Source organism: Rhinoraja longicauda, chromosome 5, assembly GCF_053455715.1.
Source record: "Rhinoraja longicauda isolate Sanriku21f chromosome 5, sRhiLon1.1, whole genome shotgun sequence".
In the NCBI taxonomy this organism is placed as follows: domain Eukaryota; kingdom Metazoa; phylum Chordata; class Chondrichthyes; order Rajiformes; family Arhynchobatidae; genus Rhinoraja; species Rhinoraja longicauda.
This window is the reverse complement of record NC_135957.1, coordinates 9,839,564-9,852,368: the sequence shown is the minus strand read 5'-3', so window position 1 is coordinate 9,852,368 and position 12,805 is coordinate 9,839,564. Positions and strand designations below refer to the sequence as shown.

General features: G+C 44.9%; 1 protein-coding gene across 1 annotated transcript in view; it reads right to left on the bottom strand.

The window, feature by feature from the left end:
• Window positions 1–12,805, bottom strand: part of arhgef10 (Rho guanine nucleotide exchange factor (GEF) 10) — a 242,475-nt gene that overhangs the window by 105,079 nt on the left and 124,591 nt on the right. Inside the window, exons 12-16 of the mRNA XM_078399996.1 lie at window positions 11,388–11,465; window positions 9,506–9,685; window positions 7,678–7,794; window positions 4,786–4,878; window positions 317–487 (exon numbers count right to left, since the gene is read on the bottom strand). Coding sequence (XP_078256122.1) covers window positions 317–487; window positions 4,786–4,878; window positions 7,678–7,794; window positions 9,506–9,685; window positions 11,388–11,465 — 639 coding nt within the window. The remainder of the gene's footprint in view (window positions 1–316; window positions 488–4,785; window positions 4,879–7,677; window positions 7,795–9,505; window positions 9,686–11,387; window positions 11,466–12,805) is intronic.

Sequence of the window (12,805 nt, the reverse complement as noted above, 5' to 3'; positions counted from 1 at the left end):
AGTGAAAACCAGTGTAAACAGGTTTTGTAGACTGTTTTTAACCTAAGTTTTTAGCCAAAGTCCAAAAGCATATTTGCTACGTTGAGAGGATTGAAATGGTGTGAAGCAGTTTCAAAGAGATTATGCTGACTTCCATGCCAGCTGATAGATTCATTCTGTGAGCAATTTCTTGCCCGAGGTCATGAGAGACTATTTGACAGTGTTAATTTGAATCTGGCTTTTCATTTATTTTGCTGATTGGTCGGCATGAACTCGATGGGCCGAAGTACCTATTTCCATTGCTGTACATTTTGATCAATCAAACCTAAAGTTGTACCTTGTTCAAGTAACGTTCATTCATGGCTTTTGCGATCTGTTTCATTTCACATCGCTGATCTGCTTCCCGTTTCTGCTCGTTTAGTTTCTCGGCTAATGTTTCCAGTTCAGTGAGTGCCATCTGGAGAGGGAGTCTGTCGGGATGTCCCCTCGGGGTGTTTCTCAGCATGTCCTGAGGAAAGCGATCAACAAACACAGAGTCACGCAGAAGGCAGGTTTAGGAGCACCCCGCTTTATTACTGGATTATTTGTGATTGAGTAGGAAAGAAAACTGCAGATGCTGCTTTAAATTGACGGTAGACACAAAATGCTGGAGTAACTCAGCGGGTCAGGCAGCATCTCTGGAGAGAAGGAATGGGTGATGTTTCAGGTCGAGACCCATCTTCAGTGATGTAAGGGGATGGGGCGGGACAAAGATAGGATGCAGTAGGAGACAGGAAGACTGGTGGGAGAACTAGGAAGGGGGAGGGGATAGAGGGGGAAAGCAGGGACTATCTGAAGTTAGAGAATGTTGATACCGCTGGGGTGTAAACTACCCAAGTGAAATATGAGGTACTGTTCCTCCAATTTGCGCTGGGTCTTACTCTGGCAATGGAGGAGACCCAGGACAGAAAGGTCAGATTGGGAAATGGGAGGGGGAGTTAAAGTGCTAACCCACCGGAAAATCAGGTTGGTTAAGATGGACTGAGCGGAGGTGTTCTACGAAACGATCACGGAGCCTGCGCTTGGTCTTGCCGATATAGGTTGGAGGAGGTGCAGGTGAACCTCTGCCTCACCTGGAAAGACTGTTTGGGTCCTTGGATGGAGTTGAGGGGGGAGGTAAAGGGACAGGTGTTGCATCTCCTGCGGTTGCAGGGGAAAGTATCTGGGGAGGGGGTGGTTTGGGTGGAAAGGGACGAGTGGACCAGGGAGTTTCGGAGGGAATGGTTTCCGCGGAAAGCAGAAAGGGGTGGAGATGGGAAGATGTGGCCAGTAGTGGGATCCCGTTGGAAGTGGCGGAAATGTTGGAGGATAATATGCTGTATGCAACGGCTGATGGGGTGGAAGGCGAGGACAAGGGGGACTTTGTCCTTGTTACGAATAGGGGGAGGGGGAGTAAGAGCGGAGCTGCGGGATATTGAGGAGACCCTAGTGAGAGCCTCATCTATAACGGAAGAGGGGAACCCCCGTTCCCCAAAGAATGAGGACGTCTCCGATGCCCTTCTATGGAACACCTCATCCTGGGCGCAGATGTGACGTAGATGGAGGAATTGGGAGTAAAGGATAGAGTTTTTACAGGAAACAGGGTGGGAAGAAGTGTAGTCAAGATAGCTGTGGGAGTCAGTAGGTTTGTAGTAGATGTCGGTCACAAGTCTGTCTCCTGTGATGGTGATGGTGAGATCCAGAAAAGGTAGGGAGGTGTCGGAGATGGTCTAAGTAAATTTAAGAGCAGGATGGAAATTAGTGGTGAAATTGATGAAGTCAATTCATGAGGATCACAAAACCACTTTAGTTCATTCTGGACAAATAATGCCGAAACAAATCGCCATCTAATTTTAAGGGATTGGAAGTGTAGATCATTGTCATATTGAATAGTGGCAACTATTAAGTTTTTGATGTTCAGGGGTTAATGAATGCAGGAAAGTGGTGCTAAGGAATAGCAATGGTCTTAATGTGGCGCAAGAGACTGCAGATGATATAATCTTAAGTAATAAGGGAACTGGTGGAAGAACTTAGCAGGCCAGGCCTGCAGAGGGGAAAGAACAACAATGTAGGGTGGAGGGATCAGGAGTGCAGGCACAGAGTTCTCTGAGAGCAGTCACAGGTAGATAGGGTGGGCAAGAAGGCTTTCAGTCAGCATATCAAGTATAGAAGTTGGGAAGTTATACTACAGCTGTACAAGATGTTGGTGAGGCTATATTTGGTGTACTGTGTTCAGTTTGGTCACCCTGCTTTAAGAAATATGTCATTATGCTGGAAAGAGTACAAATAAAATTTATGAGGATGTTGCCATGACTTGAGGGCCTGAGCTATAGGAAGAGGTTGGGCAGGCTCGGACTTTATTCCTTGAAGCGCAGGATCCAGAGGGGTGAACTAGAAGAGGTGTATGAGATCATGAGGGGAATAAATGGTGTGAATGCACAGAGCATGTTATAGAGTAGGGGAATCAAGAACTAGAGGACATAGGTTTAAGTTGAGAGGGGAACGATTTAATAGCAACGTGAGGGGCAACCTTTACACATGGTGGGTGGTGTGTGTATGGAAGGAGCTGCCAGAAGAAGTAGTTGAGCCAGGTGCTATAACAACATTAAAAAGATACTTGGATGGGTTCATGGATAGGAAAAGTTTAGAGGGATATGGGCCAAAAGTGGATAGGTGGGACTCGCATAGATGGGCAAGTTGGTCTGAAGGGCTTGTTTCCATGCTGTACGGCTCAATGACTATGTTTTGGGTTGGGACCCTGGGCAGAGTAGGTAAGGGTGGGTGAATAGCCTCATCCTACATCTACATCGTCCGTGACATTGACCAGGTGAAGGATACAAGTACTCTTGAGTGGGGTATATTTTGTATGTTGGGCACATTTGTAAGTTGATGCAATGCAGGGGAGGGATAGCACTGGCCATTCACATTCCCTCTGATGAATGGTAGAGTGAAAGGTACTCCTGATGCCTCATGTGCAAGAGGAGAGAGCAACGACCAACACAGTGGGCTGGCCTAGAGCACTGCCCGGTCCGTGAGTAGGAAGGAGTCACACGCTAAGGATGTGGCTGCGACGCGAGGGCATAATAAAACAGAATCCCAAGGGGTCAGGGAAGATGTCATAGAGAATTATGGCATCAGAAACATACCGCGTGGAAACAGGCCCTTTTGGCCAAACTCACCCATGCCGATCAATATGCCCCATCTACACTTGTCCCACCTGCCCGCACTTGGCCCATATCCCTCTAAACCTATCCTATCCATGTACAATGTCCAAATGTCTCTAAAAAATTACGATAGTACCTGCCTCAACTACCTCTTCCGGCAGCTCGTTCCATACACCCACAATCCTTTGTGTAAAAATGTTACCCCTCAGATACCTATTAAATGTTTCCCCCCTCATCTTAAACCTATGTCCTCTGGTTCATGATTCCCCTACTCCAGGCAAAAGACTGTGCATTTACTCTATCTATTCCTCTCATGATCATGTACACCTCTATACAATATCCTCCTGTGCTCCAAGGAATAAAGTCCTAGCCTACTCAATCTCTCCTTGTAGTCCTGGAAATTAGAGATTATTCAGATTGGTTTTCAGAAGGGGAAATCTTGGTTGACAAAGGGGAAACAACATAGAAGAATCAGCTGTATTTGCAAAAGCAATGTTTCCAGTATTTTTAAAAAAGACAGAAAGTACTGGTGTAACTCAACAGGTCAGGCAGCATCTCTGGAGAATACGGCTAGGTGTCAGAACCTTTCCTGACATCCCATCCCGGAATGACACCTATCCATGTTCTCCAGAAATGCTGCTTGACGGGCTGAATTGTTCGAGCACCATGTGTCTTTTTTATAAACCAGCATCTGCAGTTTCTTGTGTCCACATTTCCATTTTGAAATGGCCTTTGGGTGAATTGTGATGGACAGCACTTAGCTGTTGATTCATAAACTCAAGAGATATAATTAAATCAATCAATACTTTCAGCGATGGTTGAACTCAGATGCCTGGAGCACTAATTCTTTGATCCCTTTAGTTCCCTGATGTGGATAATCTGAGGCTCAGGAAGATACTTGCTCTCTCTACGCCAACCATAAGGGTAGAGATCTCTGGATTAACTGGTCCTTTTGCCAATTATGCATAAAATACTGAATTGAATATCTTGTAGGTCATAGGATCAGAAGTAGGCCATTCAGCCCGTCGAGTCTACTCTGCATCAAGTCATCTCCTCTGACGAAACAGCACAATGGGACACCTTGAAACACTCAAATAGTGAAAGGCCTGGATAGAGTGAATGTGGTGAGGATGTTTTCACCGGTGGGAGAGTCTAGGAACAAAGGCCATAGCCTCAGAATAAAAGGATGTGCCTTTAGAAAAGAGATGAAGAGGAATTTCTTTAGCCAGAGGGTGGATAATCTGTGGAATTCATAGCCACAGCGACTGTGGAGGCCAAGTGAATGGATATTTTTTAAGGTGAAGATTGACAGATTCTTGATTCGTAAGGGTGTCAGGGGTTATAGGGCGAAGGCAAGAGAATGGGGTTGAGAGGGAAAAATAGATCAGCCATGATTGATTGGCAGAATAGACTTGATGGACCAAATGGTCTAAATCTACTCCTAGAACTCATGAACCTAAGAACTTACCAATGTGATAAGGGGCAGGAGTGGAAACAGAGATTTGTGTTTTTTACTTTTTCACGAGACTTAGTCTGAGATAACAATAAAGGACGAATGTTGTTACAATGCTCTATCTTATCGAACAGACAGTGACTCTCCTTTTACTGAGTGAACAATACCTACCTGGAGTAGAAGAATGAACTGTGGAAACCGTTGAATTGGCTTCATCACCAAACCATAGAATGTAATCCGATCAGAGCTCGACTCATGGCAGTTCTGCCGTGGAAGGAAACATTTGTTAGTGTGGTCGGCAGATAGTCAGTGCTTGGTTGGGTGCAGCGAGTTTAACTAACACTTGAAATAAACTCTGTAGCTGTACAGAAGAACAACTTTATCTTCGCAAGATAACAAGAAACTGCAGATGTCTAAGCAAAACTCAAAGTGCTTTAGTAACTCACAAACCTGCACGCCTTTGGAATGTGGGAGGAAATCGGGACACCCGGCGATCACAGGGAGAACGTACAAACTCTGTACAGATAGTACCCGAAGTTAGGATCAAACACGGCTCTCTTGCGCTGCAAGGCAGTAGCTCTATCGCTACACCACTGTGCCTTCCTGTAAAGGGGCGTCGGATGTCAATGGGACCGGATTCAATTCCAAGCCATAGCAGCATCGATAAGGTGCATCACTGCACCTGATCAATGAATCAGTCTGGCAGGCATGTTGAACTTCAAGGATTTTGGTCATTGGGTGAGATGGAAGGTGCTCAGACAAGTTTCATGTGAAGTAAGTAAGGAGCACTAACAATGCTGGCAATAAATCAGCCACAAAGGTACGATGTGAAATTAATTGCTGTTCAAGTAACTTAGTCAGTTTTCTTTCTCCAATGCCACAGTCCAGAGACAGAAGAAGTAAGTTTTCTAACCACCATCTCACTAAGATGGAAACGGTAGTGCTACAAATAATGGGGAAGCAGAAGAATGGTTCAACGGTGCTTTTATAGTCACATATGCATAGTGCAAACGCACAGTGACAGTCTTTTCTGACAAACAGTACAGTAGAATATTCCCATACCCAAGCACATCCCTGATTAGTACAGAAATAGACAACTGGAAACAGTTCTGGGAGCCTCAAGAAATTAGTGTGCAAGATGGGTGGTAAAGAAGGCTTTGGGCATGCTTGCCTTCATCGGTCGTGACATTGAGTATAAGAGTCAGTAAGTCATGTTGCAGCCTTATAAAACTTTTAGTTAAGGTTACATTTGAAGTATAGTGTGTTGTTCTGGCCATTGCATTACAGGAAAGATGTGGAGGCTTTAGAGAGATTCACCCCAGAATGTTACCTGGATTAGAGAGTATTAGATATAAGGGGAAGTTGAACAAACTTGGATTGTTTTCTCTGGAGCGCCGAAGGCTGAGGGGCGACCTGACAGAAGTATATAAAATTATAACAATCATGGATTGGGTAGATATCCATTGACTTGGTATCCACAGCCTTCTGTGGCAAATAATTCAACAGATTCACCACCCTCTGACTAAAGAAATTCCTCCTCGTCTCCTTCCTAAAGAAACGTCCTTTAATTCTGAGGCTATGACCTCTTGTCCTACTCTCCCACTAGTGGAAACATCCTCTCCACATCTATTCTATCCAAGCCTTTCACTATTTAGTAAGTTTCAATAAGGTCCCCCCTCATTCTTCACAACACCAGCGAGTACAGGCCCAGTGCCGTCAAAACACTCATCATATGTTATGATTGATTTTTTAGCTGAATATCTGATCAATATTTCCCTCTCAACCCTATTCTCGTGCCTTTCTTCCCGCAACCCTGACACCTGCACCAATCAAGAATCTATCTATCTCTGTCTTAAAAGTATCCATTGATCCACTGGTGCTGTTTACACCTTCTGTCAGGGGCAGTAACTGCATGCCATGGGATCTCAGCAGTGTTAGGACAAGGCTGGAGTATTTTTGCATCAAGGTTGATCACTGAGAAAGGGACAGAATTCATGCCCATGTGCTCCACATGGCCCAAGTCAAGCTAAACTGCAAAATGTTGGGCTGGGGAGAGGTAAAAGATACATGAGCAAATGAACCATCACCTCTGTCCTCACAAATATAAAGCAGCAGAAAGCAAAGAGATGCAAAGAATTAATATTTTGAACACAGATGTTTGCCAAACGAGCAGTTGGGGAAAAAAGCTATTTTAAGCAAGGTAAATAACGCAGTAGCTCACATATGAGTATACGTTTGTCTAATTAGAAGGTAAAGGTGAAAGGATTGCCGACTGGTTAATCCATTCTGAACAGGAACCGATGATTGTACCACCCTGGAAGTCAAGCATGGCTGAGGAGTGAGGAGTTAGGGTGCATGGAGTGTTGGGGCAGCACAGTGGTGCAGCTGATAGAGCTGCTGCCTCACAGCACCAGAGACCTGGGTTCGACCCTTACCTTGGGTCTGTCTGTGTGGAGTTTGCATGTTCTCCACGTAACCATGTTTGTCTCCTCCAGGTGCTCCAGTTTCTTCCCACACTCCACAAAAGTGCAGGTTTGTAGATTAATTGTCCCCATGTGTTGTAAGGAGTGGAACTCGGGTGAATGGATCATGGACGATGGGCTGAAGGACCAGATTCCATGCTGTATCTCCTAACTAAGAAACTAAACTAAACTCACAGAACTCCAGTGCAATCCAAACATGTACTTGCGTGTACCATCTCGATGAGGCAAACTCTTTCCAAGATAAGACACAAAAAGCTGGAGTAACTCAGCGGGTCAGGCAACATCTCTGGAAAAAAGGAATAGGTGATGTTTCGCGTCAAGACCCTTCTTCAGGTCTCGACCCGAAACATCACCTATTCCTTTTCTCCAGAGATGCTGTCTGATCCGCTGAATTACACTAGCTTTTTGTGTCTATCTTCGGTTTACACCAGCATCTGCAGTTCCTTCTTACGTGACTTTATTTCCAAGCTTGAGGTCATACAATAATGAGGCCAATCACTTTGGTCCCACTTTGATGCACATTATAAATAGACTTAAAAACTATAACAACATTTTACCTCTAGTCGGGCACTTTACTTACTTTCAAAAATTCTAGAAAGGCAGGTTTGGTGGCACAGACTTTTTTCAGAATTCCCATGGCAGTGCTAAAATTGTTCACATACTCACTGTATGCGTCAAGTACCATTGACTTCGAAAACTGCAATGGAAAGAAAGTTACAGCTCCATCAACACCATCCATTCGTTCGACATCATCCATCACATGGGAAAGTTTGATAAATGAATGCAAGGTGTATTTATTGTCTAACCCAGGAGGAGTGCCCTTCGTTACCAAACAGTTTTGCAAATATTTAAATGCGTTTGAGTTGCTGAAATGGATCTGAAGGTGAAATGTTTGTTTTGAGCACAAACGAAATGTTTGTTTTAAAAGTCTACTTCAAAAAGAAGAAGTTCAGGGCAAAATTCCGTCGACATCTGCTAACGTGAACACTCAGTGCTGTGAGCTTTCTGCTACACTACTGAGTCAAACAGCCCGTTCATTTTGCTGATTAAGCAAAACCTTCAATTGTTTTAAATGGATGTTGGAAAGACAAGGTGAAAAGGCCTCATATCTGAATGATGCTCATCAAACACTTCACTGCCAATACCAGTGGTGCAGTGGTCGAGTTGCTGCCTTACAGCGGCAAAGAACTAGGTTCGATCCTGACTATGGTGCTGTCTGAACGGAGCTTTTAAGTTCTCCCTGTGACCACGTGGGTTTACACAGGGTGCTCCAATTTTCTCCCACATCCCAAAGATACATTCACAACAATGGTGCTTGGAGTGCTTGAGTTATAAGGAGATGCTGGATAGGTTGTTACCATTTACCCTGAATCATAGGAGGCTGAGGGGTTACCTTTATATAGATTTTAAAAATCATGAGGGGCCAAAATAAGATGGATTGTCACCAGCTTTTCCCCAGACCAAAACTAGAGGACTTAGATTTAATGAGAACCTGAGAGGTATGTTTTTCACACAGGAGATGGTGGAACAAGCTGCCACAGGAAGTGGTAGAGCCATATACAATTACAATGTTTATTCCTGTACAGGGATAAGTGCAGCACAGTGGCGCAGCAGTAGAGTTGCTGCCTTACAGCGCCAGAGACCTGGGTTCGATCTTGTCTATTGGAGCTGGCTGTATTGAGTTTGTACATTCTTCCTGTGACTGTGTGGGTTTTCTCCGGGTGCTCCAGTTTCATCGCACACTCTAAAGACATGCAGGTTTGTAGTTTAATTGGCTTCGGTAAAAATTATCCCGTGTGTGTGTAGGATCGTGTTAGTGTATGGGGTGATCGCTGGTCGGCGCAGACTCGATGGGCCGAAGGGCCTATTACCACGCTCTATCCCTAAAATGTAAAGACATGTGCACTGGTACATGGAAAGGAAAAGATTGGAGGCATACATGCCAAATGCAGGCCAGTGGAGCGATTTCAATGGTCGTGGGTCATCATAGATGAGTTGGGACAAAAGGCTTTTTTCATACTCTCTGACCCAGTGTCATTCCTGGGTGATACGGTGCGGCTGTGCCTCTGCTCAGTTTGTCTCTATATCACTTTGTTCCAACTCATGGCTTATAAACTATTACCTTGTGACTCTGGTCTGCTTCCTATCGCAAGCAATCCCTCTGTTGTAGCCACCTCTTTCCCTCTCTGCAACTTACAAAATGATCATCTTCTCACTGTGCCAGCTCTGATGAAGGCTCCTTGATCCGAAACATTGACTCTGTTTCGCTCCCCGCTGATGCTGTCTGACTGGCTAAGTACTTCCAGCATTCCCCGTTTTTTGAATTGAATATATTTTCCGAGGTAATTCTCCCAAGTACCATTGGCACTGCATCAACAACCATGTTGGGGTTTCTTTCACGGACTTACGGAGGCAACAAAGACATCACCAATCATTTCAACCGAGTCCCACTCAGTCACACGGCTGGCTAGGGCGATCTGGAACAAGGAATGGCACTGGAGGATCTCCTTAATTCGGTAAAATACCATTTTGAGTTTCCTTTCGCTTAACAGTTTAGGATCCATCTCTGAAAGAGGTTTCTTGTATTGCTGTGGAGAGAGAAAGGCTAAACAAAATCAAACCATAAATACTTTCCGCAAGCTATTTCAAAACTGGTGTCCACAGCAAAACACTGCACAGTATTGTGTGTAGGAGAGAACTGTAGAAGTTAGTTTACACGGAAGATACTGCAGATACAAAGTACTGAAGTAACTCAGAGAGTCAGGCAGCATCTCTGGAGAAAAAGAATGGGTGACATTTCGGGTCGGAACCCCTCCCCCCTACCTCTACTTTCAGTCTGAAGAAGAGTCCCGATCCGAAACATCACCCTTCCTTTTTCTCCAGAGATGCTGCCTGGCCCGCAGAGTTACTCCGGCACTTTGCGTCTGCACAGTATTGTGCCAGAACTGATAGTCAAATTTCTGAAGCTTCTTTATCCTCGAGCACAGAGAACGGTTGCAACATTACCACTTCCGTAGGGCAGGTTCAATTCATATACTATATACTGTTTTTAAAGCTAAGGTAAAATGAAGTCATGTCGAGTTTATTGTGTGGGAAAGAGCAGAGAATGCTCCATGTCTTTGGTAAATGAACTACATTTATAAATAACAGTATTTGATACTTCCAGTTACTTTAGCATCCAATAAAGTTCCATTGATGACTTCCATTCGTTGACATGCTTGAAAATCTCATGCTATCGTTGGACATGATGAGTATCACTGATGAAAGGAAACCTGCATGCTGCTATCAACTACTCCCCGAGGTTTACGAAAATGATCCCAGGGTTAATGTATGATGAACGTTTGGCGGCATTGGGCCTGTACTCGCTGGAGTTTAGAAGAATGAAGGGGGACCTCATTGAAACTTACTGAATAATGAAATACCTGGATAGAGTGGATGTGGAGAGAATGTTTCCACTAGTGGGAGAGTCCAGGACCACAGGCCATAGCCTCAGAATAAAAGGATGTACCTTTAGAAAGAAGATGAAGAGGAATTTCTGTAGTCAGAGGGTGGTGAATCTGTGGAATTCATTGCCACAGAAGGCTGTGGAGGCCATCAATGGATATTTTTAAGGTGGAGATTGATAGATTTTTGATTTGTACGGGTGTCAGGGGTTATGGGGAGAAGGCAGGAGAATGGGGTTGAGGGAATGATAGATCAGCCATGATTGAATGGTGGAGTAGAAATGACGGGCCGAATGACCTCATTCTGCTCATATCACATGAACATGACCTCTTCAGATGTACATGAGATTTTCAAAAAAAAGGAAATGCGGGAACAATTTGGAAGCACAAACATCCTGTTGGCTACGAAAGGCTTTGCAAGTAACTCAAGCTGTTCAATCTCACCACTTATAATGTGAACTATTCAATCAGGTTACTTGTTTTTAATTATTCTCATGTTGCTATTTTGTGAAATTAACCTTGGCACGGGTTTATTGTTGAAATAAAATCTTGACTGGTTGTAACAATTCTGAGGTTTAAACACATTTTTGTTTCATATAAACATTCATGAGTATTAAATTAATCCAAAAGACCAGTGTTGCAGTGCTAATTTTTTAGGTGCCGCAGCTGTCACTGGTACCGGAGCGGCCACTGTTAAATTCCCCACTAGTTAAAATTCCCCGCTGTTTATTTTGGCTTTTTTTTTTTACAGAGGTGCCGGAGTGGCTCCGGTGAGCCCCGGCAGCACTGCACCCGTGCAAAAGACTGTTCAAAAATTAGCTGGGGGAAGGTGAGTTCCCTCATTTACCTCCAGAATTCGCTTCAATGCATCCATGTAATTCTTCTCACTCTCAACGATGGAACTAAGAATATATCGCCGGATCACCTGTTTTGAGTAAATTTAACATTTAAGCTGGAATATATTAAACATGCCATTTAAACTCTAGCTCAGTATGAAGTAGATTAAATATTGCAAACTACCACTTCTGCAGAGCAGATTCAATTTCCATTGTTTAGTTTAGTTTAGAGATACAGTGCAGAATCAGGCCTTTCGGCTCACTGAGTCCGCTCCAACCACCGATTCCCCACACAGTAACAATATCTGATAGGGACAATTTACAATTTTTATCGAAGACAATTAACCTACAAACCTGTACGTCTTTGGAGTGTGGGAGAAAACCAGAGCACCCGGAGAAAACCCACGGAGGTCATTGTCAGAACGTACAGACAGCACCGTGGTCAGGATTGAACCTGGGCTCTGGTGCTGTGAGGCAGCAACTCTACCGCTGCGGCACCAATACTGCCCATAGTAATCACACTGTTTTTAAAGCTAAGGTTAAGTCGAGTCAAGTCAGGTCAAGTTTATTGCAACAGTAAACCTTCGCAATAACAGACCTCTATGTAGTGGATTTTAATTATAGCAGACCGAGGCTCCTGTTGTACCCCCTTCCATCCCCCCACTTTCACCTTTTATCCAGTGAGCTGGAGCCACATGATGCAGGAGCGGAGAGAATGAGCAGCATGAATGCGGAGTGAGTACCGGGTCTGTTCCCGGCGCACCGCGTATGGGTCCGGGGGCTCTGCGATGCCCCAGCCTGTGAATAGCCCCTTGTTTATCCCACCCACTCCCACAACACCATGCTTCTGCCATTCCGGCCTTGGTTTACATTTTACCCCCCACACTCAGTTCTAGCTGACAACTGGCAATAACAGACACCATTCACACCGTGGTCCGTTATTGCACGACTTTATTGAATACTAGAAAAGAGGTTGGGCCCAAACCTCTCCTGCATTGGTCTGGCACCCTCCCCCCCCCCCCCCCCACTCTCCCCCTTTCCCTCCGCCCCACTCACCCACTCTCCCCCTTTCCCTCCCCCCCACTCACCCACTCCATCCCCCCTCAATCCCCCTGACCCCCCCAACCCACTCAATCCTCCCTCAACCCCCCGAAATGACTCTCATACCATGAAAAACAAGATTCTCTGGTCTGATAAAACCAAGATTGAACACTTTGGCCTGAATGCCAAGCGTCATGTCTGGAGGAAACCTGGCACCATACCTACGGTGAAGCATGGTGGTGGCAGCATCATGCTGGGCGGTTGTTTTTCAGCGGCAGGAACTGGGAGACTAATTAGGATCGAGGGAAAGATGAACGGAGCAAAGTACAGAGAGATCCTTGATGAAAACCTGCTCCAGAGTGTTCTGGACCTCAGACTGGGGCGGAGG